Consider the following 16,307-nt stretch of genomic DNA (forward strand, 5'->3'; position numbering starts at 1 on the left):
CCTCCACCTGAAGCCTGTGCCGCGGGTCACCCAGAGCCCTGACAGACCCTGCTCCTGGGAGCCGTCCTATGGGGTCTGAGTGCTGTGGTCCGTGGGCCAGGCTGCAAGCCCCTTCGGCTTCTAAAGGCAGAGGGTCATCTGGTCCCACCTGCCCCCAGCCCCCTAGCTTTCCAGCTGTCCACTCTGCCCACTCTGCCATCTTACGGGACGTGCTGGTCCACCCCTCTCCTGGCCACAGCTAGTGTGACTCCCCGCTCTTCCTCCACTCGGGAGTCCAGGCAAGCTGCCCGGTACTGACTGGAGAAAAAAGGCCACCTCCTTCCTGGCCTGGTCCCCTGGTGTGCATCGGCTCTCATCTGCACTGCTGGAAACACCACCCAGTCTCATGACTCTATATGCCTTTCTGCTGTTCCTCAACTCAAAACCCTGGCCCAACACCGTGGCTCCATGAAGCCCTTTGTGACCCCCGATGGCCCTTGTTGGCTCCTCACATCAGCACTTCGCATTTGCCATCTGCACCCAGAGTCACGTGTGCCTGGGATGGCTTCATCTTCATCCTCTTCAGTGCCTGAATTCTTACCTCCCAATGCCAGAGCCCTCCTTCACCCTGACCAATGTCCCTCATCCACAGATGGGAGGGGGGTGCAGAGCCGGATTCAGGAGGGGGCCACAGCAGGCCAGCGGGCAGCCAGGTCTGCCCCAGCTGCTAAATCTCACTTTATGGAAAGAGCAGAGCGAGGCCCAGCTGCCTCTTGCATACTCCCTGTCCGGCTCTGGGCTCCTCACTTTCCATTCTCCAGCTACGGGGTCTCCAAGTGTCCTTTCTCTCATGGAGCGATGCTCTTCCCGTCTATTGGGTAAGCAACAGTGGCTCAGAGAGGCTGGGGTGATTGCCAGATTGGTGAAGAGTACGACTTTGAACACACGTCTGTTGCCTGTCGAAGCCCAGGTACTTGTTTCCCTTGGCCGCCCCAATGTCAGACACACCGATGCTCCATCTGCCTCCACCAGATCATCGCAGCAAGCTCAGAGCACCAAACACCCTCTGCTGGGTTCCTTGGGTTTGTGACCCCTAGGGTTGGAGGCAGCTCAGCTCACTTACAGTGAGGGCTGCTTAGCCCTGAGAGCCTCTGGGCCTGCCTGGCATGTAGCTCTGCACTGTGGCCAGCAGGGGGCGGGACAGGATCTCGTCTGAAGTTGGCTGGGATGGTGCTCAGAGGCCCTTCTTAGGAGCGTCAGTGGAGGGCCCCGTCACCCTTTCTTTTGAAGCACCAGGGTCCCCTGCTAACACTCCAACTGGCTCCACCAGGCTGACTCATCCTGGAGTCCCCAGATAGAATCCCTTGGTGGGGTACAGGTGGGAAATCAGCTTAGGAGCCCCTGACTGTTCAGGGGCCTCTCCTCCCTTCCTCTTTCCCTCAGCTTCCCCCAGGTTCCAGCCCCCCTCTTCCCACAGCCCTTTGGGGCGTCTGTATGACTCTTTGCAGGCCACTTGCCCTCTCTGCCCCAGACTCCTCATTTGCACAGTTAGATTAGACCAGAGGCCTGCTCCCGCCTTCTCCCGCCACCCAGCCCTGTCCTGGCTCCTCTGTACACCCTTAGGAGAGGTGGGGACATTCACTAGGTTGGCAGCTTGGGAAAAAGGCCCGGTTGGGGAGGGAGCCTTAGCTGTGAATGCAGATGCAGTTCTGGGAAGGGTCCTGGGGGCTCTGCAGTCCCTCCTCCTGCCAACGGCTATTGCGGGGAGAAGCACCCTAAAACTGGAGGGCAGTTGGAAAGGTGAGGCCTGCTTCACGCTCATCTCTGAAGAAACTGTGCAGAACAAAACCGGGGTGAGAGGTCTCCAGGCTCACTGGCGTTGTCCTCAGCCCACGTGGGTTTGAACGGAAAGACACACCATGTGCTCCCGGCTCCCCGGAGCCTCCTGGGAAGGTGGCCTCCTCGGCAGGGTGGCTGACCCTCGCCCTTCCCTCTCCTCTGGGTCAAGTCTGTTAATTCTGCAAATGACCCAAGCTCCCTTGATCCCCCTCTAGGCCCCACCCCTGCTTTGCTGGGCAGGAAGCAGGGGTTCCTGGGTGACCCACCCCTGCAGCTCCCTCCTCGCTCATTAGAGTCAGGCTCAGGGCCCCAGGCTGTGGGCTTGGCCCCGCCTGACCTCGGGGCTGGGGGTGGTGCTGGTCTCTCCTAGACCAGGAGACCTTGCTTCCTGACCGTGCATGAGGTGAGAGGGGGCCATGGTTATCCTCCAGGGTCTAGGGTCACCCGGGCAAGGGCACACTGGCAGGACACCTGGCTGAAGGAGGATGGGGACACACTTCCGATCGCAGAGCCTTCCTTGTGGCTGGTCTTTGTGAAATGTATCCAGAGCGCTCCTTTCTTATTTTCGACGTTTTAGGTCAGGAGTTGGCCGCGGTTTCCATCCACTGGCTCAGGACTGGGCGGGTCTTCAGGGGCTGCTGGGCTCTGATTTGTCTCTGCTTCTCCCTTCCTTGTCTTCCCAGTGGGGACCTCACCGGCTCCCCAGGGACTCTCAGCCATCTAGGTCATTCTGTGGCTGGGGAAGTGGGCGTCCCAAGAGTGACAAAGGGTCTTGGTCCATTTGTGTGGCGCGTGAGGGCAGAAGCTGTGACTGGCCACCCTCTGGGAGGCTGGCTCTTTAAACTTGATGCCAAGAACCTGGAAAAGGTGGGCCGCAGTTGCTGAAGCTGAGGAGGCCCCCCAGGGAGGACCGGGGGGAGAGAGGTTGCCCTGCCTGGTCTTAGAGGCCTGTCCCAGCCTCCACTTCAGAGCAGCCACTCAGGCTCTGGGTGGGGGTGGGGAGGCTGCACCCGAGCGCAGTGTGGCATCAATAGGTCCTCTGTTCTGCACAGCTTCCAGGTGGAAGACCCATCCCTCAAGACAGGACAGAGCGAGCAAGCACTTTGGAGTTCACAGGCCGCACTCTGGTCCTGTAGGAGTGGCTTCTCAATTGGTGATTGACTGTCTGTTGAAGGGGCTGGGCAGGGACTTGGCGACTGAGATGGTCTAGAGGGAGGTAGGGGGCTTCAAGGTCAGCTCCCAGCCAAACAAACAAAGGTCAGGCCAGGAAACTCCAGGACATGACGGACCCCTGTAACCTGAGGTCTGGGTGGGGAGGGCCAGGGCTGAAGGCAAGGAACACGGAGCCTTTGTTCTCTGCAGGGGAGGAGGAAGGCCTGGCTGAGTGGGGGGTGGAGGGCTGGGCGGGGGGTGTAGGCAGCAGCAGGCACAGGCCTGGACCAGGGCCCTTCCCTGGACTGGAAACGATGGGGGTGGGGTGCTCATGCCTTTCTCCCCCCAGAAAAAGTTCCCAGGCCTCCCTTCCGGGAAAAACACAGCTCAATTCCTGCTTCCCTGCCCCAGCCAGTCTCCAGACCAATAAGGACCGGAACCACGGAAATCCCAGGTCCTCCGGTAATTAGGGCCGGCAGGAAGTGATCTAGGGAATTACCCGGGTCGGGCGCCCCATTGAAGGCCAGGGCTTTGGAAGGGCGGCTGGCTTGTAATCTCAATTTGAGATCGGTTGATTTTGTAGTTAGTTCCAAAAAGAAAAGTCAGCTCTAATTAATCTGTGGACTTTGGAGTACAGAAGAAACCGGGCTCAGAGAGCACAGGGTGGGGGCTGGCGTCCCTGCAGCCCCCGGGGGGCCTCAGATCTGGGGCTGGTGTCTCAGTTTTCTGATCTGCTTTAATTTAAATGGTCTGGACATCCCCACTGAGATTTCATGGCTTTGAAAGAAAATGCTGTCCCTACCCCACAGATTCCCATCTGTCCGGAGCCCTCTGCAGCATGTGAACGCCCCTGGAGGCCTGGGGTCACTCTGGCCCTTGGGGAGCAGCAGGGGTGCAGGAACCTTCAGGAGGAGCTGTTGCAGAGGGTGGAGAGAAGCTGCATGGTGGCACTGGATGTCAGGGACAGTCCCAACCGCCTGGGGAATCACTGGAGGGGGTGCTAGTGGGAAAAGCACTCCATTTCCTTAGTCTTTGACTGAACAGGGCAACAAGTCCTCTGTGATTCTGCCACAGGTCCTCAGGTAGGGCTGGAGGCGCCAGGTGGCCTCAATCCAGTCATGGCCTTCTTATGAGAACAGCGTCCACCTCTGCTTTCTCCCATGGACGGACTGAGGGGGAGGCTTACTGGATATCCTGGGGTCCCTGAGGCCCAAGCAACACAGGGAGTAAAGTCACTCAGAGTAAGGCTCCGGGATCAGCAGCCCCGGCTCTGCCACTTTTTGTCTGTGGGCCGGGGGAGAGCCTCTGTGAACCTCGCAGTGCTCTTCCGTAAGCCTGGGTAGGAGTGAGACCCGTCTCACGGGGCTGTCACAGGGGGACAGCTCGCTTGGGGGGGAGACTCAGAAAGGCAGTCATAACACCGCTGCCCATAGTTCTAGAGTGACGTCCTGGCCCTCGTTCTGACGGGCGGATCAGAATCATCGCACCGTTCAGCAGGAGAATGAGGTGGGGCTGCTCCTGGGCTCTCCTCCCTGGGCGCCCCTGCCCCGAGGACTGTCTCTAAGGCCTCCTGGAGCAAGTGGCCCTGGCATCCGGGCTCCTCTGGTCTGGAGCAGCCTGCAGGAGGCACTGTGAGCCACAGCCTGGTTCTCCATGCGAACCCCGAAGCTTAACACCCCAGGGCAGAGGCGGCAGCCGCAACCCCACTTGGGATGAGTACCAGCTCTGATACAGATGAGCTCCCATCAGGTTCTGTGACCCACATAGTCTGTCAGTGACTCTCTTGTAAGGGAGCCGAGGTGGCAATGCTTTGAACACACTCTATGTCTTGCTGCGTATTTAAAGTAGATCCATGTCATAAATGTGGATGGAGCTGGTACCACGTGGGTGTTCAGTGATGCTCCCAGTGTCTGGGCAGGAGGGCTGGCCTGAGTGGGCACAGACTGTGCTGGGCTTTGGTCTTGAGAAGCTGGTGGAGAAGCTGGCCTTGCTGCCCTTTGAGAGGACGCCAGGCCCAGTCCAGCAGTAGAGTTGAGGTAGCAGTGGAAGGGGCTGATCCTCAGCAGGCTGAGAAGTTCGGTTCTACCCTGGGTTGAAAGAGGCCTCCCTGCACATGTGTCAAGGGACACTCCCCTGATGGATCCGTGCATGACCCCTTGGGTCCCCTCATGCCCTGACAGCAAGGGGCAGTCACATGGTCTCTGTCTCAGCCCTATTCCCACCCACGGGCTCCAGCTCCTCCCTGGGGTGGTGGGGGGGAGCAAACGCAGCTTTCAAGCAGGTGTGACCACGCCCCCTTCAGCCTCCTACCTGAGCTCTTCCAAGGGAGAAGAGAGGGAGGGGAGGGCTGCTGGGCTCAGGGAGGGAGTTCAGGTGATCAGCCTCCCCATCCCAGAGAAACCACGGGGAGGGTGGTCTAAGGCTGCCATCAGGTGTGGATTCAAGAGACGTGGCTTCTCATCCCGGCATGCTGTACATGAGCTGTACGACCTTGGGCCAAGGGCTAACCTCTCTGAACATCTTATCTATACAATGGGAGGAGGAGCTCTAACCACTGGGCAACAGGACCAAGTGAGGCAGCCTATGATTGAACTCTGGCTAACCCAGAGACGCGAAGTATTGCAAACTTGTCTCGGGCATCAACGATTAAAAAAAAAAAAGAGAGAGAGAGAGAGAGAGAAACAAAACAAAAAAACTCTTCATCTCGGGATTCTGAGGGGAAGCAAATTTCCGTGTAGACGTAGCAATCACTAGGGTCAAGACACCTACCAATCCCCGTGGGGCTGAGGAGTGCCCCCACATCCTTGGGAGTGGGACCCTCTGCTGTTGTCCTGGGCTGGGAGCCACCAGCCTGTAGGACTGCAGGAGCCTTCCAGGGATCCAGAGAAGCAGGGAGGGGGGCCACGTCCCCAGCCTCTCCACACTGCAAGAGAAGAAGCCGGGGTGGAAGAGCAGAGCCGGGTGGTCTGGCAGAGAGAGAAGGGAGGCAGGCGAGAGTCCAGCACGGAGAGGAGGGCCTTCTCCCCTTTCCTGTGAGTCCTGAGAGTGCTGATGCTTCTGACAGCTCTGCATGGGGGTTTAAAAGACTTGGACACAGGCAGAAGGAGCCCAGGTCTCCCCACAAAGCTAGGAGCTGCTCCTTCTGGCAATGTGCAGCCAATCTGTCCCCAGCAAGCCATGGCTTCCCTGAACTGGGAGGGCTTTTAACCCAGTCTCCCATCTGAACACAACCCAGACCAGCGTTACCCACCTTCCACTTGAACAACCCAGGAAGGGAGCCCCCTACCCACCTGCCTTCCCTCCCCCACTCTGTCCCAAGGACCTTGGCATTGGGAGGCTCCTCTGGTGGAGCTGGGATTGCTCTTCCCGGAGGGTTGCCCCTAGCCATTTGCTCCTCCCTAGTCACCTGCCCCCACCCTCAGCAAGTGATGCTTGAAGGAGCCTCCTTCTATCCCTAGAGCTAGCCTCTTGGCTTCTTGGGGCCAGGAGCTGCCCTGGACTACCCTGTTTTCTCTGCAAATTCAATGCAGCCAGAGTTGAAGGATTCTTGCTACAGTCTGCACTTAGGATGGCCATACTCCCGGGCCCAGGTGCTCTAGCAGCGTCAGGACACCTAGCCTCAGCTGGGGCCTCTGCATCCCCAGAACAAGAGACAAGAACAACAGAAAGCAGGGTGGTCCCCATCCATGGTCCCCAAGCTCAGCATGGAGCTCTACCCAGGTAGGGTCCTGTAATCTTTCTTCTACTTATCAGACCCCCATGGGGCCAGTCCAGACATGGCTGCCCACGTGAGCACAAGGGATTCTCCTGGGCCTGAGGTATGCCTCCTTTTTGGAGGAACCAGAATTCTGGTTTGTAGCAGATGCAGGCACCCAACATGGTATGATGCCAGCTAAGGGCATCGCCATGACCCCTGGGGACCCTCTTCCATCCCCTCAGCCCCTTCACAGCTTGAGAGAGCTGTTCTGGCTTCTAATGGGAAAACCAACCCTGAGCTGCACCAGGAGGCAGTAAATTTTGTGAGTCTGCATGAGTGGATAGAGGCAACTGTGGGAGCTATAATTTCCACTTCCTGACATACTACAAGTTTCTCAGTTTATGCAGAACTAATTAAAGATCTCTCAGGCCTCAGCATTTCACCCGCCAAGCACCCATAAAACAACGTGGCGATGGCAGCTGCCCTATTGATTGCAGGAGTGAGAAGTGTGTTTCATGGTTGAATGGGTCCTCCCCTTCCAACATGCCTTCCTCCTCCTGGTGCCTCTCCATCCTGCCTCTTTTTTCCTCCTGGAAGGCTTTGGAAGCTTCCCATCCGGGGGCTGGAGGTCAGGGATGAGCTCCTAGCAGCAGGTGAGACTGGAAGAACCCCAATCTGGACTTGAATCCTTGCTCTGTTTCTTCCAAGCCATGACGCGAGTCTCAGTTTCCCCACCTACTAAACAGAAGCAGGGCTACGCCAGGCTGATAGGATTAGAAACAGACCAGGTGGAAGGTTGGTGTGGGGAGTGTAGCAGGGGCTCAGTAAGTAGTGACTATGCTCTTACAGTCACCGTCACGACTGCTCTTGGGCCTGTGCTCGAATTGTTTCCTGTCTAAAATAACATCTCCCTTCAAACTGGCAGGCTGAAAGGATGGCAGGAGTGGACTGAAAATGACCACAGATGCTCTGCTACACGTCTGATCAAGCAGTGGAGACCAAGGTCCTTCCTATGCTGAGGCACGTGACTTAGTCATGTAACTTGCTTTGACTTTTAGGGCATTAAAAAATGTGACGTCAGCAGGTTTTGGGAAAGTGCCTGTGTCCCAAGAGCTGCTCATTTTGAAGGCTGTCCGGGGCCTGCCCTGGTGTAAGGAAGCCCGTGTAACTGGAGGACAAAGGCCACAGGGAAGAGAGCCGAGGCCCCCAGCCAGCATCAACCATCAGACACAAGGATGAGGCCGTCTTGGCCCTCCAGCTATCATCTGATAAGCAACCCCATGAGCAAGCCCAGGTGAGACCAGCTGAACTCCCAGGTCACCAATGCATAGATCATGTGGAATAAATATTTGTTTTAAGTCGGACATGTGGAATGGATTGTTACGTGGCAATAGCTGAGTGACACAGGTCCCCACTCATCAGAGTTGAGTTCTTGGTTGTCTTCTCCCAGGGCACTTCTGGAACCCCTCCTTACCTGCATCCCCCCACCCCTGTATGCACAAGCACCTTGTGAGGTACCATATTGTTACACCAGGGCTGTTGGTACAGGAATGCTTCTGTCTCCTGATCTGGTAGCTGCCAGAAAGCAGGGTGGTCCCCATCCATGGTCCCCAAGCTCAGCATGGAGCTCTACCCAGGGAGGGTCCTGTAATCTTCCTTCTACTGATCAGACCCCCATGGGGCCAGTCCAGACATGGCTGCCCAGGTGGGCACAAGGGATTCTCCTGGGCCTGAGGTATGCCAGGCCCAGAGCCCTCCTGCCTCTGCCCCTGTCCTTTCCCCAGTGGAAACACTGAACCCTGCTCAGGCAACCTCACAAGTGACGCGAAGCTCACACGGGGTGGTACATATCCAATGTACTTGTGCATAACCGAGCCCAGCTCTGTGGGCTCTGTGGGGCCCCTCATGGCTGCCCAGGGCTAGGGTTCTCCCCTCCTTCTTACCTTCCGGCCATGGTAGCCCTGGATCCCCGGGTCTCCCTGGGAAGAAAGAGACAGCCATCAGGTGACTTTCCCAATGCCAAAACGGCCAGCACTGCTCCCCCACAATACCACTTCCCTTCCTCCCAACAACTCCAAATCTCTAGGGGCCCCTAGTAGCTGGCAGGGGGCCCAGAGTGGGAAACACACACAGCCACCTCCAGCCGCCCCTGGGACAAGAGTCCTTGGAGACTCTTCTGCTCTTCAACACAGCCCCCTTTGGCTGAGGCACTCTGGGAAGGGCCAGCTTGTCAGGGACTCAGGACCCCTGATGGTCAGTTCTGGCTCCACCAACGACTCTGTGGAAGGTGGACGAGCCACTTTTCCCAGGGTGCTCAGCTCCCACATTCATAAAATGGAAGGGTGAAATCAGTGTCCTTGTCCCCAGAGCCTCAGAGTCCTCAGCTTCAAAGGGAGGGTCTCTTTGACATTGTGCGCTTCTCTGCAAGGTTTAATAAGAGACCAGATGACTCCAAGATGGCTTCCAGCTCTGAAACCTTGCGGACACTATTTTATTGGGATATTGTGATGGTGTCGCGGGAATCTGCCTTGAGTCTCTTAGAACATAAACTTTCTATGGCGGCTGCAGCTCAGGCCTGAACCTGCAGAGGGGCAAGACGGGCAGGAACCGGAGCAGCTCCTACAGGGACGGTGGGGCTTTGGAAATGAGCCAAGCTGGCTGGTCTCTCAGCTCCTTCCTCAGCCCCCTCCCGCAGGGAACCCTCCCACCTGTTTGATGCCCCACCCAGGAGGACTCTCACCTTCGGTCCAGGAGGCCCAGGTAAGCCCTGTGGAAGCAAGAAATAGGTGAGTGGGGGTGGTTTCCACAGGTAAGCGAGGTGAGGTGGGTTTATGGTGCAGGCTGCGCCAGAGCGGCTCCTGACAGCCATCACGAGAGAACAGGTATGCAGAGAACCGTTCTAGAGCACCCAGAAGAACATCTGGAACCTGTGGAGGGCACTTGGGGACAGCAGGCTTGTGTCCCTTTTTGGAACCACATGGGCGCCGTGGGCAACTCTGCTGGGCTCAGCCCCTGGAAACTAGGTCAGTGACCTCATGCTAAATTGACCATGTGGTGTGGTCTAGGTCCTCACCCACCCGCCTCCTAATTGGGATCCCTCCCTGGAAAACCAACCTTACCCAGCAGGGCCTCAGTTTTGCCCTGGCCCTGCCCACCTTCAGAGGAGCCCGCTGTCTCCCTCTGCCCAGGGTGCTGTGACCACAGCAGCTGTCTGTGGTCAGGTGGGGTGGGACCAGGGGCCTTTGGAAGCCAAAGGGAGAGGCCAGGGGAGGCTGGCTCCATCTCGGTCTCGGGCGTAGGTCTGGGCAGCAAGCGTGGGCTGCAGGAAACCACGATGCCTAGGTCTGGCCTGTTTCAGTTGGTTTTAAAAACTTGCTTTCTGGTTTGTTCTTTATAAACAACCTAACAAAGAAAACCACCTGGCTTGGTTCCTCGGAGGGGAGCTCCTGTGTTGAGCGGGAGAGCGGTGGTCAGCAGAGAGGGGGATTTTGAGCACTTTGGTTTTCTTGGCTGGGTTTGGTTTAATCTTCTAAATGCACTTCCTTCCCGGTTTTCCATTTTCCCATGTAAAGACTGGTGGACGTTAGACTAATCTCCCTCTCTGGGGTCATGGGGAGAAGTTACAGAAAGATTTAAAATCTGAGCTGGGGCCGAGCAGAGCAGGGGAGGCAGCTTCTAGTAACCCTGACTTTCACACTGTGGTAATGGCCTTCGAAACAGAGTGTCCCCCAGCCCAGAGGGACCCAACACTGAGCTTCAGGATCAGCCCAGGAGGGAGCTGAGGGGCTCAGACTCAAGCCTGGCTGATCTCAATGTGGCCAGACACAGTGGAAGCCATTTGTCTGGGACACCGGACCCGTGGTTCCACCTCTTAGATCTACCTCAGAGACACCCTCAGAGATGTGCACAAACATTTGTTCCAGGATATAGATTGCACAAGGGGACTCATTCGCTAAGTTATAAATAGCCCAGCAGCCCCGAAATCGATATCATGAGGGACTCTTTTCTGATACAGCCCAGCTTCATGACATGAAGTGAAAAACTTCACATGCCAACTGTTCAGGGATTTAGAACATTACCAACCGGGACCCTGTTTATGGCTGGTAAGGAAGGACTCCCCAAAATGTTAACAGGGTGAACTCTAATGTGGGGAAAGAGGCTATTTAAAACAATCCCTCATTATGTTGCTATTGTTTTTTTCACAATGAATGCATGATAACTTTGTCATAAGAGAGAAAACTTTTTTTTTTCAACCCACAGGAGAAACATTATTAAAAGGGAAGCTGATTTTGCCTTAGCCCCGTCCCTCTGAAAATATAGACTCGGTCCTCTCCCTTCTTCTCTGAAGAAGTCCAGACACATGCCCAGTTGTCCTGCCCAGCGGCTCTGTTGTGCTAATGGGCTGAGGAGGAGGAGGATCTTGGCCATGGCTTGAACGTGGGCAAGTTGGTGGCCACTGGGTTTGACCATCACTTGGAAAGGGGTCTCTGTTGCCCCTTGGACCCCTCCTAGTGGAGGCCCTGCCAATTCTCAGGCTGGTCCCTCTAAGTGGCTGGCAGGGGGCCCAGAGTGGGAAACACACACCGTGGAAAGCATGTTCATGTCCCCCCCCCCCGTAGCCTTTCAGAACCACTGCCTCTGACTTGGTTTTCCTGAGCCCAGGGGTCTGGGACAGCCATCAAAAGTGGCCCTGGGAGATTTTCTCTCCAAGTGGCTCTCTGCTGAGGCCGGGAAAGGGGAAGCCGATTAGTGGTCTCCCTACAGGAAGGCGACACATGGACATGAACCCAGCAGGTGTGTTTGCAGAGCTGGAGGGCAACAGGGGAGTGCCACTGAAGGGCAGCTCCTCACACGGCCACCCACGTCCAGCAGCCTTGCCAGGGTGCTTCGGTTTTACAGAGGGAACTCAGGTTCGCTTTGGCTATTCAAGGTTCGGAGGTTTCCAGAGAGTTCTTGGGCTGAATGTTGAAGGAGACAGGGGAAGGATACTTACAGGTGGCCCCATGGGCCCTGGCAGTCCTGGGTGTCCCAGAGGTCCACTTGGTCCAGGGGGGCCTGGTGGCCCGGGTGGGCCTTGGATGCCAGCCTGGCCCTGTTCGCCCTGAGGTTTATTGAGACGAAAATTAGAGAGAGGATCCCTGGAGAGAAGGACCGGTTCCCACCCCAGGACCATGCACCCGATGAGGCCCCACGTGGGCTCTGTTGGGAAGGTGACAGTGGGGGAGACGGTGGCGTGATGGTGATGACGCTGTGGTGCTGGTGACTGCATGCAGGGGCTGATGGCAGCGAGAAGAGGGTGAAGACATGAGGTCCCCAAGCGGTGGGGCTTCAGAGAGAACTTGGCTGCACAGAGCAGCGGGTCCTCAGGCAGAGCCCTGTGTGGGGTAGCGGTAGACAGTGACACAGCCCCGACCGGCTCCTAGGCTGGCTGGATGTCCAGAGTCCAGCCCAGGTGGTCTGCCATCCAGGCCTCCCTCTGCCACCCTCTCTCGCTGAGCCCAGCCTCTCTCCTGCCTCAGGTCTTAGCCCTTGTTGAAGGTCAGCTCCAGATGGTCAATGAGGCCCTTAGGTCGGAGGCCTTGGGATTCTGTTTGGCTTCTTGTTTAATTCAACAGGAGACTTTATGTGACCAATTTGGATTGGTGGAATCTGATACAAAAGAATCCGGGAGCCCTGGCAACCCTGGACCCACATCCCTGCATCCTGGAACAGCCACCTCATTCAGGTGGGACAGGAGTGTTCTGGTCGGGTGGTCCCTGCCCTCCCTACCCTTTCTTGCCTGTGGCTTGCTTCTGTCACCACCAGATCTGCCTGACCTCAGAGGTTTGCAGCCCTTGGCTTGGTTGAAAAGCCTTTGAAGCTGTCCAGGACGTCACACCCATATGGCATTGTGAGTTCTAGTCTCTCGACCCGCCCCATTTCTGACCCAACTGCACTGAGCCCTCCAGGCCTGTCCCTAGGATGTGCTGAGAGCCCAGGAAGGCCAGGGTGACATTGCATTCCCTCATCAGCAGGCCAGAGCCTGGTCCATGTGACTCAGATCTGGGGTTGGGGGCAAGCCAGCCATCCTAGACCTTGTCCTGGGCCATGACATCGTTTTATAAAAGACCTCTGCAGGGAGGATTGGGGCTCAGCTGTTTCAGGGAGGAACCGTCCCTCTAGACAGAATGACTGGTGGCGGGAGAGCTCCTGGACACAGGGGGGCACAGGAGGCTGGAGTTCCAGGCCACCCTCCCTGCTCAGTGTGACCCCAGAGGACCCCCTGGCTCTCCTGCTTTTCAGTGGGAAGAGGGGAGCCAAAGAGTCCTGCTGTGGACTCCACGAGGGACATAGTGACTCTAGACAGGAGCTGGTGACCTGGGAGCTGGAGGTGGGAGATTTGGCCACAATGGCTGCACAGGCTGACAGTTAGAAGGTCCTAGGGCAGAGGATGCAGCCAGCAGCCAGGCTCCGGGGCCTGGCCCCATCCTGCCAAACCCCGAGAAGCCACTGTAAGGGCTCCGGGTGTCCATGGTGGAGGTGGAAGCTGCTGCGTGTGGAAATCACTTCAGGGATCGCCCTGGCCCTGCCCAGCTTCATGTGGGTTGCTGATGGGTCCTAGGGGACAGTGTCTCTCCTGAACCCAGAGAGGCTTCACTACATTTGGCCTTCCAGAGGGACCCCTGTAGCTTCCTTTCCAACCAGATGAAACCCGACGAAGGCCCTGGAGTCCTCAGTCACCCTCAGGATCCTCCACACCCCTCCTCTGCCTTAGATTCTCCAGAATGTTCCTATGTTTTTGAAGGATAATTCACTGGGCAGGGAAGGCTTGATCTGAATCAAGTCCCTGAGGTCCTTTCTGACTGTGAAATTCTAGAATCTTCCATTGCCAATTCCACTTCACAGAAGAGAAAAACCGAGGCTCAGAGAAGTTGAGCCCCCTCACTGAGGTCACGTGGAGAATTCTAGGTGAAGCCAGGACCCCCGATCCGAAGCCCAGGCTCTCTCCTTTCCACTGAAACAAGCCCTGTCAAGATGGGCTCTCCTTCCAATTCTCTGCACTTTGGAAATGACCTCCAGCACCATCTGCTAAGCACATCAGAGCTTATGTAAAATTTCCTCTCTCAACTCATCTCGGGCCGACTTGCAGAGCCTGTAGAATCGATATTGGTTTATCGATAGGAAATGGACCAGCTTTTCATAGCCCAGGATGGCCAGCCGCATAGAAACCTCATTCCCCTGGCAGAGTCCAGAGCAGGAAGCAGAGGGGCCCCTCTTCTCTCCTGCTTTGGGAACCAGGTCAGGGCACATAGAAGGTTCTGGCTCAGCCACCCCTTGCTCTGGAAAAGCAACCTGTGGTGGCCGGGATGGAATCCTGGGCCCTCGGCGTCTTCCTCAGCCGAGTGGGGGTGATGAGCATGGTACCTGCCCCCGCCTGGTGGCTGAGCTGGGGTGACTGAGATGATCTGCACAGAGTGCTCCCGCCAACGCCTGACCCCAGCAAGGGCGCCACAAAGAGCAGCCCACCCCGCCCAGGCCATGAGGGGCCGTGTGTGGGGCCCGGAGGAGGGGCTCCCCTGCAGTGGGGTCTGGCAAGGCAGGGCTGGGGGCGGTGGGGCGGGCCTGGGGCTGCTCTGGGCCGCCAGCCGCCTCTGAGCTGCCCTGCTGGGTAAGCGCTGGAGCGCGTGGAGGCTCTGGAGGATTTGGCCGGGTAACGTGATACACAGCCTTGGGCCTTGGGTAGGGTGTGCGTGGTGCGTCCCTCTGTATTTTTAGCTGTTTGTGGGAGTGATTGTTCAGCCTGGGCCGGTCAGGGGCCTGGGCATCCGAGCTTCCAGAGGGCTGCTCAGAGTCCTGCCACGCCCAGGACTTGGGGCACTCCCTGTGCAGTGTAAGGACAGTGAGGGGCAAGGTGAGCAGCCCTGGGCTCCCTGACCTGGAATTAAGCTGTGACCTTTTGGAGAGCAGGGGAGAAATTGCTTTTTTCCCCATCCCAAGCTCCTAGGTTAGCAAGGCAGGAAGAAGGAAGTAGCTGCTCACAATGATCACACCCAGTGGTTGTGGGCTGTACTCCCTCTGCCAAAGCCCTCACTCCTCACACTCAGGTTACAGGTGACCAGATGCTGAGCAATCAGCATTTCTAAGTAGGTCTGACTGAGAGCCCTGGATGTGGGTTCAAAGACCTGGCTGCCGGTTCCAATTCTCCCTCTCACTGTGCGTGTATCTTTGGGTCAATCAACTCTCTTCTCTGAGCTTCAATTTCCTTGTTTCCAAATATGAGTAACAGTAACAACAACAGCTAGGAACTATTTCCAGGAACTATGTGCCAGGAACTATTTCCACCTTTCCTCATGTACAACAAGAGCCCTGTGAAGTAGACACTGTTATTATTCTTATTCTACAGATGAGAAGCTGAGGCCCAGAGAGGGCCCAGAAGGCACTTGCTTAAAATCATACAGCTATTCACGGGCAGAGAACCTGGGCGGGTCCCTGCTCTGTGTGACTTGGCTTCACCTACTTCACCTCTATGCCTAATTCCTAAAACTGTTGAGAGAATTACATAAAATCAGGCCCGGACAATGGATAGCACAGTCCCTGGCTGCAGTGACAGCCTGGCTGGTGGCCGAGTGGTGACGGTGTGGTGGAAATCGCGGTTCTCTAGGGCCTGGGCGTGCGCGTGCTCATGTCTGTGGTATCAGGGTCCATGTCTGTCTGATTAAGTTTAACCATCTTAGAGCCAGGTTCTGGCTTGGTCCACAGCCCCAGCCTGCCTGTGGGGCCCAGAGAGTGGCTGAGTCCCTTGTGCAGGTCGGCAAGCAGAAGGTGTCTACCTGGAAGGTCCGCCTTTTTATGACGGGGGGTGGAGCCAGGCGCACGGAATTGAGGAGAGGCAGCAGCTGAGGAGAGAGATGAGGTGAAGGCCAGAGGGCAAAGGCCAAAGGTCGCAGGTATTCAGAACGATGCCGAAAGTCACCAGGAGGGCAGAGTGGCCAAGAGGGTCGTAGGAGAGGAAGAGAGAAGAGAGGTTAGCGTGAGCCTGGGGACTGGAGGGCAGACATGGACGGGCACTCTCAGCTGGCCCTTAGATGGCACAGCTGTCCCTCAAAGGAGGAGTGGCCCTCAGTCTGCACCCTACCTTGGCCTCCAGGGTGGAGCTTGGGGCTCTGGCCAGCAGCCCCGAGCATGGGGGAGTGGCTCTCCTTGGCCATGCAGTGGCCACCTGACACATGGCCCAACATGGCACGGCCAGCCCTGCCCATCCCTGCTCAGTGGACAGACGCTGACCACTGCAGACTCGGAGGCTCTGGCTTAGAAGCCACAGACCAGCTAAATTGGTACTTGAAGTCAAGCTGGTGCGCGGCCTCCTTTGGGATCTTTTTTGGTAGGACGAGAAAGGCTGAGGTCAGCTACTCTGAGGAGGATGTCAAGCTGGGTCCTGGGCTGCGCCGGCCCAGGGTGTGGTGCGCGTGGGCACACGCTAAGTGCTGCTGAGGTCTCCCGCTGGGGCTGGCAGGTTTGGAAAACAGGCTGGGTAAAGAGGTCTCCGGAGTGGTCAACCACTTTTTAGGGGGGAATAGGCAATTTGCAACTGGGGACTGAAAAACCAGGCCTGACTCCTGCTAGGCAAGAGCCCTGCCACAGAGCGACAGCACCAGCCCTT

The 16,307-nt window shown here is 57.0% G+C and overlaps 1 protein-coding gene across 15 annotated transcripts in view; it reads right to left on the reverse strand.

The window, feature by feature from the left end:
* The window catches only part of Col13a1 (collagen type XIII alpha 1 chain), a 144,577-nt gene that overhangs the window by 39,224 nt on the left and 89,046 nt on the right, over positions 1-16,307 (reverse strand). For 13 of the 15 annotated variants that reach the window (XM_048809701.1, XM_048809642.1, XM_048809659.1 and 10 more), the window contains 4 exons: positions 15,478-15,543; positions 11,661-11,768; positions 9,408-9,434; positions 8,611-8,646 (listed from right to left, as the gene is read on the reverse strand). In XM_048809701.1, coding sequence (XP_048665658.1) covers positions 8,611-8,646; positions 9,408-9,434; positions 11,661-11,768; positions 15,478-15,543 — 237 coding nt within the window. The remainder of the gene's footprint in view (positions 1-8,610; positions 8,647-9,407; positions 9,435-11,660; positions 11,769-15,477; positions 15,544-16,307) is intronic. The other 2 variants (XM_048809608.1, XM_048809669.1) reach the window with 1 other exon arrangement.

The sequence above is a fragment of the Marmota marmota genome, unplaced genomic scaffold (genome assembly GCF_001458135.2).
Source record: "Marmota marmota marmota unplaced genomic scaffold, marMar, whole genome shotgun sequence".
Classification (NCBI taxonomy): Eukaryota; Metazoa; Chordata; class Mammalia; order Rodentia; family Sciuridae; genus Marmota; species Marmota marmota.